The sequence below is a fragment of the Poromitra crassiceps genome, assembly GCF_964638095.1.
Source record: "Poromitra crassiceps genome assembly, contig: HAP1_SCAFFOLD_49, whole genome shotgun sequence".
In the NCBI taxonomy this organism is placed as follows: domain Eukaryota; kingdom Metazoa; phylum Chordata; class Actinopteri; order Beryciformes; family Melamphaidae; genus Poromitra; species Poromitra crassiceps.
In genome coordinates, this window is record NW_028152262.1 from 1,070,578 (window position 1) to 1,087,083 (window position 16,506).

Genomic DNA, 16,506 nt, shown 5'->3' on the forward strand with positions numbered 1-16,506 from the left:
ACCCTCTCTGCTAGCCTGGAACGATGGACAGTTTCAATTGGAATATGGATGGATAGTGAGCAGCTGTACATCCAAGAACGAATATAGAGAGCCAAAGTCGACGTCACTTCATGCTTCACCATGTGCACGGTAGATTTTTTTTTGATCAGTTTTTTTCCCTAGTGAAATGTTCTATGGTCTCTCTTGATTCCAAATATAGCCTAGCTGAATCGTTTGCCCAAGCAAAACTATTTTATAAGCATTTTACGAAATGTAGATGGAAAAAAGAATGGCGGATAAAATCTCTTGGTGAGTATATGCCTAAACCGAAAGTGGGCGTAAATAAACGTACAGCCTGGTGCCGCCAGGTTATCGTAATCAAAGCGATATTTGGCTACAACCCCCTGCTGCTTTTTGGTTGGCTGATTATAAAGCGCAATTGAACATGCTGCTTCCTAATTGGCTAACGCAGATTCAAACGACAGGCGGCACAGCCAGTAGGCACCTGGTTGGCACCTATGTGGCACCGGGTATGCTTGGCACAAGTTGACGTCAGAGCAGTGAGGAGAGTTAACGTTAGATGACCAGGCTACGTTCGGCAACTTGCGTGACTGACTGCTAACACAATTCTGCAAGCGAGACAAACTGCTAAGTGTAAATACTTAGTTTTTTTCCTTTAACCGCGGCGAAGTAAGTTTGATTATAGGTCCGTGTTCACCCGGTGTTAGCGAACTAAATAATAACTTCGACCGAAGTGTGGAGAGATGGAGACTGGAGTGGACTGCCCGGCCGGTCGCCGCAGTAAGTAGCGGTTAATCAACTCAAACACATTAAAATACACATAACTGAATTTACCCACAATTCAAAATGTTCAGTTAAGTGGGTTTGATGAAGGATATGGTGCACATCAGCTAGGTTTGATTAAAGTGAACAAGGCCATCTTTGCAGCCCGCCTGGCCCCGGCGGGTCCGCGGCCATTGGCGCTAACGTTAACGTTAAGGTGTAATGTAGCTTCTGCTCAGCTAGCATCTGCTAACTCCCTGCTTTTATCACTTCCAGAGTTCAGGAGGTTCTTCCAGCCGAAGGTCTCGGTGAACCTGGAGGAAGAGACCGTCTTCACCCCACCACCAACCTTCAAACTGACCGTGAGTAGGCTGCTGACTCAGCGATATTTTACATCTTTAAATTGAAACGTTAGCAGAGGTTAGCTAAACTCTTTCTTACAGGCTAGCATAGCATGATGTAGATAATGTAAAATACAACCGTGGTTGTTTGATAACCACGGTTAAGCCGGACCCCAGTTCCAATTTGACAAACTGGGGTTCGGGGACCGCCACGGGTCCTGGAGGGAGTTCCAGGGGGTCCCCAGCAAAATGATGAATTCAACTTCACCATTTTATTTACAACAAGTTAACACACTAGAAGAATGACTAGGACATTTTTGTTATCTCTCTATCTAAATAGAGATCGTTTCCTCCAAATCAAAGAATACAAATACAATTAATAGTATTGTAGCTACTTTCATTGGGTTTTTTTTCTTTTTTTTTTTAACTTAATTTTTATTTGGTTTACATCAACATTGTACATCATTGTATTCCTTCGATTACAGTTGTTTACTTTTTCCTTTTCCTTTTCCAGCAGTGTGCTTATTGTACACATTATCAATGTATATACACTCATAGCTTTGTAATGACAATAATAATGACCATCAAAACTGAAAACAAACAAATAAAAAATAATAAACCTCCACTCCATCATATACATATGTCCAGCAGCGCTTCATAGATAGGGAGAGCAAGAGAGAGAGAAGAGAGAAATTTACTTCGGGGGAACTAGTGATTGTATGTAGGGGAGAGTGGGGTGAGTTGTGCCAGTGGGGAAGTTGTGCCACCCCTTGTATCTAGAAAACCATAGAAGAAATTGGTCATTTGACCACACATTTTCGAAGAGGCATCCATTTTACTCACTCTGCAAAGAAGGGAGGCAGATGGCACAAGAGCTAAGCACATTTAAGTTCAAAAAACTGTTTTTTGCCTCTCAAAGTAAATTTTTTATGATCAAGGTTTATTTATTGTTGTGTCTGAACAATTATAGACAAGCTTGAAAACATTTCACACATGTGTTAGTGTTTTAGTAAGCTACAATATGAGGCTATACTGTTAGCATGATGTTAGCTCCAAACCAGCTATATAATACAAGTTTGTTAAAATGGTGGGGATGGGGTGATTTGTGCCAAAAGGCCTGGGTTAAGTTGTGCCAGTGCAGTTGCAGTTGATTTAGTGAAATTTTATTTCATTTTGTTCTTAAATGTTTAAATAGACCTTGTTGAAGAAGATTGCAGTATTGGCAAGTGTAGCCTGGCTCTGTGATAGTTGATTTTGTTCATTTTGAACATCATTTTTATTTCTGAAAATGTTAAATATGTAGGTCAACTGCTGCTACCGTTTAGCCTTGTTTAACCCTGTTATAGTACACTGGACTTTAGTGTTATCTTTATTTTGTCTTGCTTTGATATAGCATTACAGTATATGAGATGAAAATGTTCTGTTTTACTTCAGTAATCAATGGCACAATTTACCCCAACGTATTCTCTCCAAAGGCACAACTTACCCCGCACCGGGGGCAAGTTGTGCCAAGAGACCACTTTTTTAAGAATAGCCATATTTTTTTAACAGTTTATTTAAGATCCAAAGGGAGTGTTCCCAGTGGTGCACAACATCCTGAAATATATTTACATATTGTGGTTGGAGGCATTACTGTCATGCCCTCACTTTAAAGACACCTCAAGTAAAAAGTGGCACAACTCACCCCACTCTCCCCTATGTATGTATGTGATATCTATCAGAAATGTGTAAGAGAATGGAAATTAGACTAGGGGGGCGTACAGCATTGGGTAGTCATTGCATTATTAGAGTCATGACAGGCCCCCATCTTTTAACAAAAATTGGTTTCTGAAGCCTTAGTGTGTAAGTGATTTGCTCCATCTGGTAAATATCCCACACTTTTTGAATCCATATATTGTATGTGGGGGGATCTGGTTTCAGCCATCTTATAGTAATACACTTTAAGGCCATGTACTTTATTTTGAGTGATTTTCATTTATTTAGGCCAAATTAACTTTGTATGGCCTCATAGGCTACTATGCATGTAAGTGGAAAGGCTTTATTGTGAGGAAGACTAGGTGAAATGTAAAAAGTAGTAATGGAGTGGACTTGTTTGTCATTACTGTTGTTTTTCCTCATCAGAGACGGGCTGTGGTCCCCTCCGTCAGCTCCTCTGGGCCCCCTAGGCAGGCCATGAAGAGACGCAGTGATGAGTCCTTTGCTGACCAACCTGCTAAGAAAAAAGCTCTCAAAAGCCAGGTAGAGATCACACACACACACACACATTTTAATTTCTTTATTGGATTTTCGATTAGAGACATTAATCGTATCAAAACCCAATAGTAGCAAGAGTCAATGCAATACAATACAAGATCATGCTCACAATGTTATCTGTAGGCTATAGACATAGGCAGATCAAAAAAGAAACATTAGACTAAGACTATGGGTATAAGTGACAGCGTCTTTTCCAAATGAAATGACTGCCAATGATGGCAGACACAGAGCAGTACTTGGCCAACTGTTTTGCAGCTTTTTTTGCCAGTCCAGCAAGTTGGAGTCATCGCATACACATTTTATCCACGTCAAATCCACGATACGGTCGTGGCGTGCCGTATACAGTCCCTTGAAAGCGGGGCAGCTGTTCATAATGTGAGCAACTGATTCCGGTTGTTGATTATTGTGCAGTAGACAGTGTGAATCGTGTTGTGATGGGTACCAGAGGGCAAGGTTGTATTTGGTGGGCAGAAGAAAAGTAGTAATGGAGTGGACTTGTTTGTCATTGCTGTTGTTTTTCCTCATCAGAGACAAGCTGTGTGCTCCTCCGTCAGCTCCTCTGGGCCCCCTAGGCAGGCCATGAAGAGACGCAGTGATGAGTCCTTTGCTGACCAACCTGCTAAGAAAAAAGCTCTCAAAAGCCAGGTAGAGATCACACACACACACACACACACACACACACACACACACACACACACACACACACACACACACACACACAGAGGTACTGAAAGCAGGTAGAGAACCACAGTGCAGGGTGGTCACCACCAGCAGAGCAAGATGGAGGCAGTCCCCTGCAGGAAATAGGCCACGTCCATCACTGGGGAAAGCTCTCCATTCACCTCCATACACACCAGCGTCATTTTCCTTGAATTAAACATGGCTAAAAGCAGTTGTGTGGTGGGCTGCGCAGACAACAAATGTAAAAAATCACCAATTAAAGTTTTTTTTTTACACTCCTGAGCAAAACAGGAAAGCCATTGAGAAGAAACATGTGGATCTAGGCTGCAAGGAGAGAGGACTGAGCCAGTTCCTCTATAAAACAGATGAGTTGTGTTCATGTGTGATGAGTTTCAGGATATTTTGCTCTGTATTGACTGCCAGTAGGCTACAAGGTGCAAAAGTCACGTGAAATCTCACTGAATTGTTATCTAACATATCAGAGTTAATTTAGCATCAATCCATACAATCAGTCAGTCACACTAGTCTGAAAAGCATATTGCATTTCAGATGTTTAAATATGAAGTCAAATTACTATCAGGATATTATCTTGCTGGTGAAAATGTCAAAGTATTTCACGTCAGGCCACTGTGTGGGATCATTTATATCCAGCTTTATTGGAGTAACAATAATGAAATTGGACAGTTTGTTTTGTCAATGTACCTTCTCCTCTCTGTGGGAGGCAGTGTGCTGAAATCATTCTTTGACACATTTGTCTGCTTGAAAACAGGATAAACCTCGTCAGACTACTGTCCATATCTGTTCATATTTCCACGGCAGCTTTTACCTTTGACAAGCCATCCAGGTTTCCCCAATGGTGGGCGTGGCTTTCAAACTGACGTGCTCTGCAGTGTCTCTATATACAGTAGTGTGTGTGTGTGTGTGTGTGTGTGTGTGTGTGTGTGTGTGTGTGTGTGTGTGTGTGTGTGTGTGTGTGTGTGTGTGTGTGTGTGTGTGTGTGTCATATACCATAACATGGTATGTGTGGAGAACAGCTGCCAGATCCTCCTTACAGTGTTTTTGATTGCTTTGTTTTGAATTGTTCTTCCTAACAGTCTAGGGGTGCGGATCCTGTACATAGGGGGAAAGCTACAGCAGCTGGTCACAGCAAAGCTGTCCTTGGAGAGCTGACCAACTGCCCACGCAGAGCAGTTAAGGCAAAGGTAAAGCTATGAAGCAACATGCTTTGTGTTGAACTAGCTGACAATAGACCCTTCTCACGGGGGCCATTTTGTGTCGAGAAGCCAGGGTAAACACAGGTGCAAGCAAAACACTAATGAGGGTTTCCAACTTCCATGATTGTGAGAAGGGTCTATATGCCTGACTTGCTGGTCGCTGCACGAGCAGCACCTCCTCTGGTCGATCGGGGGCGCCTGTTCAGGGCGGAGGGGAACTGGTGGGAATAGCGTGATCCTCCCACGTGCCATGTCCTGCCAGTGAAGCTCCCCGCTGTCAGGTGAAAAGAAGCGGCTGCTAACTGCTTCCCCTCGTCTCGGAGGAAGCATGTGTGTGTCTATGGCTCTCCCCAGATCGGCAGAGGGTGTGGGGCAGCAACCGGGGCAGCAGGGGGAATTGGCCAAGTACAATTGGGGAGAAAATAGGGGAGAAATCAGAAATAATAATATATAAAAAAACAAACAGTATGCCTGACTCTGAGTGAACTTTGTTCCTTCAGAAGACTGGACCAGTCAAAGAAGACCCGCTCCCCGCTGTGACAGATGTGTCCATGACAGAGGAGGAGGAAATGATGTGCCAGGCTTTCTCAGAGACGCGCCCCATTGAGGACATTGACGAGTGCGATGCCGACTTTCCAGAGCTCTGCTCGGAGTATGTCAAAGACATCTATGCCTATTTGCACCTCATTGAGGTAATACTCTGCTTTTGATTGATTGATTGCTTGATTAATATAATAATTAACTAAAATTATTTAAAAAAAAATATATATAATCTAATACCACCCTGATTAGTCTATTTTGAGCTGCCATGCTCGAGTGTGTATTTTCTATGACAAGTGGTTCTGTCTCACTCTCCACAGGCTCAGCAGGCTGTGCGAGCAGAGTACATGAAGGGCTACAAAATCACTCCACACATGCGAGCTCGTACAGTTGATTGGATGGTCCGTGTCCACTCCCGCTCCCCACTCGTTCAGGAGACGTTGTATCTCTCAATCGCCATTTTTGATCGTTTTCTACAGGTACAAACTTGTTTTAAAATGTTTTCTTTTTTTCATCTTCTGTGAACTAGCAGTAGCAGCTAGCTAACGCTCTTCTTATTATGTGCTGCAGGTCCAGGAGGTGCCTCGTAGCGAGCTGCAGCTTGTCGGGGTGACGGCCTTGTGGCTCGCCTCAAAGTACGAGGAGAACTGGAGTCCGGAGCTTGCAGAATTTGCCAGCAGCACGGGCAATAGATTCACAACGGCCCAGATTCTCAAGATGGAGCAGGGGATTTTGAGGAAACTCAATTTTGACCTGGGACGCCCTCTGCCACTGGACTTTCTTAGGCGGGCTTCAAAGGTTGCAAGCGTGAGTACATATATATATATGCCAACCACCATAAATATATATTTCGTCTCCTGTCTTCATGTAGTTGATGTCATCAAGGCAATTAAAGTGACTGTCTTCTGTATGTCTAGTCCTTTTTAGAGACAGAGAGGGTGGCAGAGTACCTCCTGGAGTTAACTCTGATGGACTACAACATGGTGCAGTACCATCCCTCTGAGGTCGCTGCAGCTTCCCTCTGCCTCTCCCAGCTGCTCCTTGATGGCCTTTCATGGGTGAGAAGTCTATATAGGCCTACAGATGGATTCAAAGGTTGAGTTATGAGTTCAGAAGGTAAATGACAGGACTGATCTCTCCTCTCTTGTTGTGTTGCAGACTCCTCTACAGCAGCACTTCTCCAACTATGACGAGGCCCACCTCAAGCCAGTCATGCAGCTCATTGCAAAAAATGTGGTGACTGTGAACGAGGGAAAAACAAAGTTCCTGGTGAGTTGGTTTCCAACAGTGCAACAGTCTCAATAAGATGACGTGTTGTTTTTAGCATGAGCTAATAATGTCTCAATACTATTATTATTATGAATTTCCCCAAGGGGATAAATAAAGGATAACTTAACTTAACTTAACTTATAAGATGACGTGTTGTTTTTAGCATGAGCTAATAACACCTTGTGTTTCCCTCCAGTCTGTCAAGAACAAATATGCCAGCAGCAAGCTGATGAACATCAGCCTCCATCCTGAGCTCAACAGTAAAGTCATCAAGAAGATGGCTGCTCCTCTGATGGACAATCCCTTGAGTTCAGCTCAGGACAGAGCCAATCAGATGATGGCAGACGCGGAGAGATTCACAGCGGCTGAGTGGATTCCGAGAGAGGAGACACGACCTCTGAGGGTGACGCTGAAGAAAGGAGAGACACAACCTGTGAGGGTGACGCTGAAGAAAGGAGAGACACAACCTCTGAGGGTGACGCTGAAGAAAGGAGAGACACAACCTCTGAGGGTGACGCTGAAGAAAGAGGAGACCCAACCTGTGAGGGTGACGCTGAAGAAAGAGGAGACCCAACCTGTGAGGGTGACGCTGAAGGAGTCTGCAGAGAACCAGGAGACGGCTCGGCCATTTCACTTTGCCAATGACGGAGAGCGCGAGGCTTTCTTCCAGAGAATCAGAGCCAGAAAAGCCAAACGCAGCAGTTTTTCAAGATCCTCACATCCTCACAAAATCCTCACATTTCCTCGCAGAGCTGGTAGGCAGACCCAGCTGGATGTGTGCATGTCATGTGAGCTGGTAGGCAGACCCAGCTGGATGTGTGCATGTCATGTGAAGCACGAAGGTGTACACTTCATATGTATATTACACTAAAATGTAGACATATATATATATACATGTATGTATATATATATATACACATGTATGTATATATATATAGACAAACCTTTTTGTTAAACTTTTTTTTTATTGAAGGAAATGTATACTACACCCATATATGTACTGTGAAGTAGGAAGCAAAAAGGAAGAAGATATGCTCTTGCCATGTTGTTAGAGTGACTTCACCTGTGTACTTTAATGTGCTGCTAAAAACTGCTGTATAACAGTAAGAGTTACAGGTTAGAGTGACTTCACCTGTGTACTTTAATGTCCCATTTAAAACTGCTGTATAACAGTAAGAGTTACAGGTTAGAGTGACTTCACCTGTGTACTTTAATGTCCCATTTAAAACTGCTGTATAACAGTAAGAGTTACAGGTTAGAGTGACTTCACCTGTGTACTTTAATGTGCTGATAAAAACTGCTGTATAACAGTAAGAGTTACAGGTTAGAGTGACTTCACCTGTGTACTTTAATGTGCTGATAAAAACTGCTGTATAACAGTAAGAGTTACAGGTTAGAGTGACTTCACCTGTGTACTTTAATGTGCTGATAAAAACTGCTGTATAACAGTAAGAGTTACAGGTTAGAGTGACTTCACCTGTGTACTTGAATGTGCTGATAAAAACTGCTGTATAACAGTAAGAGTTACAGGTTAGAGTGACTTCACCTGTGTACTTTAATGTGCTGATAAAAACTGCTGTATAACAGTAAGAGGTACAGCTTAGAGTGACTTCACCTGTGTACTTTAATGTGATGATAAAAACTGCTGTATAACAGTAAGAGGTACAGCTTAGAGTGACTTCACCTGTGTACTTTAATGTGCTGATAAAAACTGCTGTATAACAGTAAGAGGAACAGGTTAGAGTGACTTCACCTGTGTACTTTAATGTCCCATTTAAAACTGCTGTATAACAGTAAGAGTTACAGGTTAGAGTGACTTCACCTGTGTACTTTAATGTGCTGATAAAAACTGCTGTATAACAGTAAGAGTTACAGGTTAGAGTGACTTCACCTGTGTACTTTAATGTGCTGATAAAAACTGCTGTATAACAGTAAGAGTTACAGGTTAGAGTGACTTCACCTGTGTACTTTAATGTGCTGATAAAAACTGCAGTATAACAGTAAGAGGTACAGGTTAGAGTGACTTCACCTGTGTACTTTAATGTGATGATAAAAACTGCTGTATAACAGTAAGAGGTACAGGTTAGAGTGACTTCACCTGTGTACTTTAATGTGCTGATAAAAACTGCTGTATAACAGTAAGAGTTACAGGTTAGAGTGACTTCACCTGTGTACTTTAATGTGATGATAAAAACTGCAGTATAACAGTAAGAGGTACAGGTTAGAGTGACTTCACCTGTGTACTTTAATGTGCTGATAAAAACCGCTGTATAATAGTAAGAGTTACAGCTTAGAGTGACTTCACCTGTGTACTTTAATGTGCTGATAAAAACTGCTGTATAACAGTAAGAGGTACAGGTTAGAGTGACTTCACCTGTGTACTTTAATGTGCCGATAAAAACTGCTGTATAACAGTAAGAGGTACAGGTTAGAGTGACTTCACCTGTGTACTTGAATGTGATGATAAAAACTGCTGTATAACAGTAAGAGTTACAGGTTAGAGTGACTTCACCTGTGTACTTTAATGTGCTGATAAAAACTGCTGTATAACAGTAAGAGTTACAGCTTAGAGTGACTTCACCTGTGTACTTGAATGTGATGATAAAAACCGCTGTATAATAGTAAGAGTTACAGCTTAGAGTGACTTCACCTGTGTACTTTAATGTGCTGATAAAAACTGCTGTATAACAGTAAGAGGTACAGGTTAGAGTGACTTCACCTGTGTACTTTAATGTGCTGATAAAAACTGCTGTATAACAGTAAGAGGTACAGGTTAGAGTGACTTCACCTGTGTACTTGAATGTGATGATAAAAACTGCAGTATAACAGTAAGAGGTACAGGTTAGAGTGACTTCACCTGTGTACTTTAATGTGATGATAAAAACTGCTGTATAACAGTAAGAGTTACAGGTTAGAGTGACTTCACCTGTGTACTTTAATGTGCTGATAAAAACTGCTGTATAACAGTAAGAGTTACAGGTTAGAGTGACTTCACCTGTGTACTTTAATGTGCTGATAAAAACTGCTGTATAACAGTAAGAGTTACAGGTTAGAGTGACTTCACCTGTGTACTTTAATGTGCTGATAAAAACTGCTGTATAACAGTAAGAGGTACAGGTTAGAGATACTTCACCTGTGTACTTTAATGTCCCATTTAAAACTGCTGTATAACAGTAAGAGGTACAGGTTAGAGTGACTTCACCTGTGTACTTGAATGTGATGATAAAAACTGCTGTATAACAGTAAGAGTTACAGGTTAGAGTGACTTCACCTGTGTACTTTAATGTGCTGATAAAAACTGCTGTATAACAGTAAGAGTTACAGGTTAGAGTGACTTCACCTGTGTACTTTAATGTCCCATTTAAAAACTGCTGTATAACAGTAAGAGTTACAGGTTAGAGTGACTTCACCTGTGTACTTTAATGTGCTGATAAAAACTGCTGTATAACAGTAAGAGTTACAGGTTAGAGTGACTTCACCTGTGTACTTTAATGTGCTGATAAAAACTGCTGTATAACAGTAAGAGTTACAGGTTAGAGTGACTTCACCTGTGTACTTGAATGTGCTGATAAAAACTGCTGTATAACAGTAAGAGGTACAGGTTAGAGTGACTTCACCTGTGTACTTTAATGTCCCATTTAAAACTGCTGTATAACAGTAAGAGGTACAGGTTAGAGTGACTTCACCTGTGTACTTTCATGTGCTGATAAAAACTGCTGTATAACAGTAAGAGTTACAGGTTAGAGAGACTTCACCTGTGTACTTTAATGTGCTGATAAAAACCGCTGTATAATAGTAAGAGTTACAGGTTAGAGTGACTTCACCTGTGTACTTTAATGTCCCATTTAAAACTGCTGTATAACAGTAAGAGTTACAGGTTAGAGATACTTCACCTGTGTACTTTAATGTCCCATTTAAAACTGCTGTATAACAGTAAGAGGTACAGGTTAGAGATACTTCACCTGTGTACTTTAATGTGCTGATAAAAACTGCTGTATAACAGTAAGAGGTACAGGTTAGAGTGACTTCACCTGTGTACTTTAATGTGCTGATAAAAACTGCAGTATAACAGTAAGAGTTACAGGTTAGAGTGACTTCACCTGTGTACTTTAATGTGCTGATAAAAACTGCAGTATAACAGTAAGAGGTACAGGTTAGAGTGACTTCACCTGTGTACTTTAATGTGATGATAAAAACTGCAGTATAACAGTAAGAGTTACAGGTTAGAGTGACTTCACCTGTGTACTTTAATGTGCTGATAAAAACTGCAGTATAACAGTAAGAGGTACAGGTTAGAGTGACTTCACCTGTGTACTTTAATGTGATGATAAAAACTGCAGTATAACAGTAAGAGTTACAGGTTAGAGTGACTTCACCTGTGTACTTTAATGTGCTGATAAAAACTGCAGTATAACAGTAAGAGTTACAGGTTAGAGTGACTTCACCTGTGTACTTTAATGTCCCATTTAAAACTGCTGTATAACAGTAAGAGTTACAGGTTAGAGATACTTCACCTGTGTACTTTAATGTGATGATAAAAACTGCTGTATAACAGTAAGAGTTACAGGTTAGAGTGACTTCACCTGTGTACTTTAATGTCCCATTTAAAACTGCTGTATAACAGTAAGAGTTACAGGTTAGAGTGACTTCACCTGTGTACTTTAATGTCCCATTTAAAACTGCTGTATAACAGTAAGAGTTACAGGTTAGAGTGACTTCACCTGTGTACTTTAATGTCCCATTTAAAACTGCTGTATAACAGTAAGAGTTACAGGTTAGAGTGACTTCACCTGTGTACTTTAATGTCCCATTTAAAACTGCTGTATAACAGTAAGAGTTACAGGTTAGAGTGACTTCACCTGTGTACTTTAATGTGATGATAAAAACTGCTGTATAACAGTAAGAGGTACAGGTTAGAGTGACTTCACCTGTGTACTTGAATGTGCTGATAAAAACCGCTGTATAACAGTAAGAGGTACAGGTTAGAGATACTTCACCTGTGTACTTTAATGTGCTGATAAAAACTGCTGTATAACAGTAAGAGGTACAGGTTAGAGATACTTCACCTGTGTACTTTAATGTGCTGATAAAAACTGCTGTATAACAGTAAGAGTTACAGGTTAGAGTGACTTCACCTGTGTACTTTAATGTGCTGATAAAAACTGCTGTATAACAGTAAGAGTTACAGGTTAGAGTGACTTCACCTGTGTACTTTAATGTCCCATTTAAAACTGCTGTATAACAGTAAGAGTTACAGCTTAGAGTGACTTCACCTGTGTACTTTAATGTGCTGATAAAAACTGCTGTATAATAGTAAGAGTTACAGGTTAGAGATACGTCACCTGTGTACTTTAATGTGCTGATAAAAACTGATGTATAACAGTAAGAGGTACAGGTTAGAGTGACTTCACCTGTGTACTTTAATGTGCTGATAAAAACTGCTGTATAACAGTAAGAGTTACAGGTTAGAGTGACTTCACCTGTGTACTTTAATGTCCCATTTAAAACTGCTGTATAATAGTAAGAGTTACAGGTTAGAGATACTTCACCTGTGTACTTTAATGTGCTGATAAAAACTGCTGTATAACAGTAAGAGGTACAGGTTAGAGTGACTTCACCTGTGTACTTTAATGTGCTGATAAAAACTGCTGTATAACAGTAAGAGCTACAGGTGTTAGAAAAGAACAGACTTGAATCATATGCAGCTCTAGTGAGGCAGCACCTTATAGAATATATTTTAGTTCATAGATTTGATTTCTTCAAAACAATAAACTTTGACTTTATCAATTCTAACTGCGATCCAGTGTGAGATTTTTGACATTTCCCCCAGTATCTTCTATCATTTTTCAATAAAAAGAAAAATACAGTCTTTGGTTCCATTCTGTTCTTGTGAGTCATCAAGAACTTGTGATAACGTAAAAATACAGTTTATGTAACATTGCCCCCCCACCCTCCACAGGCCCAGCTTCTGTTGGAGTGCTGTGTTGGTCGGCCTCAGGTGGTGGAGACGAAGCAGAAATTGGGCTTAATACAGCAGCATACAGCCTTTCTCTTTCTTGTGTGTAACAGTTACATTCCATGAGTACGTGTTTCACAGTTTGTTGATTTTTGCATGTCGCACGCAATCCATCTTCATGTTTTCCCATCTTTGCCAAGTCCCATGCCAGTCCACAGTGCCCCAGTCTCAATCTAGTCATCACAACTGTGTGTCTTCTCTCACTCCCTAAATAACAATGCTCTTTTCTTACACTATTTTGTATATCAAAGTAGTGCCGCCCCTTCTTTTCATTTTCCCACTCTTTCTGCCACACAGCTGTTATTCTTCTTTTGATAATGGAGCTACACTCATACGTCCCAATGGGCACTCTCAGATCGACAGCTTTCTTCAGGGACTTTTTAGCTGCCATGTCAGCTACCTCATTCCCTTCCACTCCCACATGGGCTGGCACCCACAGAAACCCCACTGAACCTCCAGCATGCTCAATCCTATACAACAGAACCAACAGCTCCACTACAAGATCTGAGCGGGCTCCCAGGCTTCCTCCCCTCAAAGTCATCAGAACTGAGGCCGAATCCTGGCTCGGCCTCACCTCCTCCACCCACTGCAATGCCCATATTATAGCAATTAGTTCTGTTGTATACACTGAAACCCCCTCAGACAGTCGTCTAGATCAGAGGTTCTCAAATGTTTTTCAGCCAAGGACCCCTTACAAGATAGAAAATATACCGGGGACCCCCTCATTCTGATTTGTGATTTTGGGCTAAGCTTAATTGTTTCCACGGTAACGTGCTTGACTTTTAATTTGATAGGTTTGTTATTAGAATGTAATCCATGAACCATTTTAGATTTAAAGCATAAGCTATTTTCGTTGAACTATGAAGATTTTGCACACACACATTCTTTTTTATTTTTTTTATTACATTACGTCATTTAGCAGACGCTTTTGTTTTGTCCAAAGCGACTTACAATATCACAATTTGTCAACAGTACAGAAAACCACTATGCAACAAAATCAATTACAGCCAAGATATTTTGATAGACTAGCACCATGTAGGAAGTAGTTTGAGAAGGAATAAGTAAAAAAAAAAAAAAAAAAGGGGGGGGGGGGGGGGGTTTACCTGAAAACTTTTCGCGGACCCCCTGGCAAAGTGCCACGGACCCCCATTTGAGAACCACTGGTCTAGATTTCACAATTTCCAAATCTGGAATGTAAAATGCAAATCCAGATTTTCCAGTTTTGGGATCTTGGGCCCCATCTGTATAAATTTGGAGATAATGTTCCCAGTTGTTTTTTAGCCTTCCCCCCACTACTTTACTATAATCTGTATTCTCATGTTTTCTTATCGTTTCTAAAACAGTGAAATCTATTTCTGGTGTAGGCAAAAGCCACGGTGGTACCAGTGAATTATAGGGGCCACCCCTACCTGTCCCGACTCCAGCTCTTCCATCTCTTTATTAACTTTGAAGTTCTCCCCTTGGTGTCCCCTTAGTTTACTTATATATTGCATTGCTAGTTTTGTTCGTCGTATTCCCAATGGAGTTTCCCCCATTTCTACAAGTAGAGCTGGAATTGGAGAGGTACGGAAGGCCCCACAGCAAACTCTCAGTGCCTTTGCCTGCCCTGCACGACCTCCACTTTCTTTTTCTTTTTTTCAAGATTTGTTTTATTTTTTGTACAGTTGCTCATTCGTTGACAATATTACATAAACATCTCTGCTTGAGCACACGCACATTGCGTAAAATAAAACAAGACAAACCAAACAAAATAAACAAATAAATCCCAACCCCATCCCTCCCCCCACCCATCTCCCTTGTATGGATCTCTACATACATACATACATACATACATATATATATACATATATACATACACACATACATACATACATACATACATACAAACATTTTCTAGCATTCATTAAAATTAGGTTTGGTCCAGGTAGAGATGCTAATTAGCTATGGTCACCTGTTCTTAGAGACGGTAGCATATCGATAAAGGGCCCCCAAATTTTCTGGAAGGTTGCAGGTTTCTTTCTTACATTATACAATATCTTCTCTGGAGTACAGTAAGACACGAGCTCGTTAATCCAGTGTCTCTGTGATGGAGATACTTGTGATTTCCAGTTGATCAGTATGCATTTTTTAACTGCAGTACTACCAAGTAGGATAAAGTATTTCTTGTACTGGTTCACTTCAGCAGAGCTCATGTCCCCCAATATCCATAATTTTGGGTCCTGTCCAATTTGAGAGCCTACTATCTCTGAAGTTAATGTAATAACGTACTTCCAAAACTCTTCAATCACGGGGCAGCTCCAAAGCATGTGTAGGAGGTCCTACCTCCAATTTCTTGAGAGATGATTTGGCTGCTGTTCCATAACATAAACACCCATAGTCTATTCTTGATCTTATCATTGCTCTGTAAATCATTAATTGTGCGTCCTGACCTGCACCCCATGTACTTCCTGAGAGGGACCGCATTACATTGACTACCTTTTCACACTTTGTGACTATGCTGTCTATATGCTTTTTCCATGTTAACCTTTCATCAAGGTGCACTCCCAAACATTTGAATTCTTTTACCCTCTCAATTGTCTGCCCATACATAAACAAACCCTGACACTCAGTTTTCTTATTACCAAATACAACATACTTTGTTTTTTCCACTGATATCTTAAATCCCCACCTGCTTCCCCAATCAACTATTTGATTCAGTGCTTCCTGCATTCTCTGTTGTGTGTTTAATATTTCTGCCTCTTTTCCAGACTGCCCCATCATCTGCAAATACGGAGAGTCCAAAACCAGCCCCAATGTCGTGAAAGAAAATCAGCTGTCTTCTTCTGTTTTCTCGTTTTATGGCGGTTGGCAGAGCTTTTCGTGCATTACGGCCACCTTCTGAAATTTTGCAGTAATGATTACATGGAAACTAATGAATCCTGAATTTCCCATAAAATACAAGCGCTAAAACACAATAAAAAAAAGAGGTGTGTCCTATGTGTCATTACACACAACACAATTCAATTACTTTTCCAAAACTTTGTATGTAACTACTTCGATTACTTTTCCAGGTCTGGAAAATATGATTTTGAAATTCTACGACTTCCAGGTTTTCCATGACTGTGGGAACCCTTGTAAGGAGGTTTAAATAGATCATGTGAACGGGACAAATATCTTAACCTCTTCAATCCAAACAGAACATTCTGTGCAGCACCGATAAGAAGAGCAAGGCAGTAACACTTATCATTTATTCGTTTTGAATCTTATCTTACATACAAATGTTACATAAATTGTTACTTTTATGACCCCCCCCTCCCCTCCCCCATCCCCGAACTCAAATTCCAACAATGTATAATCAAAAATATACAACCGAATCGAATATTTCTCTCAGTTACAGCCTATATGTCTATGAAATCAAGTTGTCAGAGGAGAAAGCTCTACACCAACTGCA

General features: G+C 40.8%; 1 protein-coding gene across 1 annotated transcript; it reads left to right on the forward strand.

Moving 5' to 3' along the window:
- Positions 1-743: 743 nt before the first annotated feature.
- On the forward strand, positions 744-15,877 carry LOC310800724 (G2/mitotic-specific cyclin-B2-like; the record flags this gene model as incomplete). Its single annotated transcript, XM_083664660.1, has 11 exons — positions 744-780; positions 1,039-1,124; positions 3,225-3,341; positions 3,885-4,001; positions 5,752-5,943; positions 6,112-6,270; positions 6,362-6,598; positions 6,709-6,849; positions 6,950-7,060; positions 7,257-7,856; positions 15,824-15,877. The coding sequence occupies 11 exons, from the start codon at positions 744-746 to the stop codon at positions 15,875-15,877; spliced, it is 1,851 nt and encodes a 616-aa protein (XP_083520786.1).
- Between the last annotated feature and the right edge of the window lie 629 nt (positions 15,878-16,506).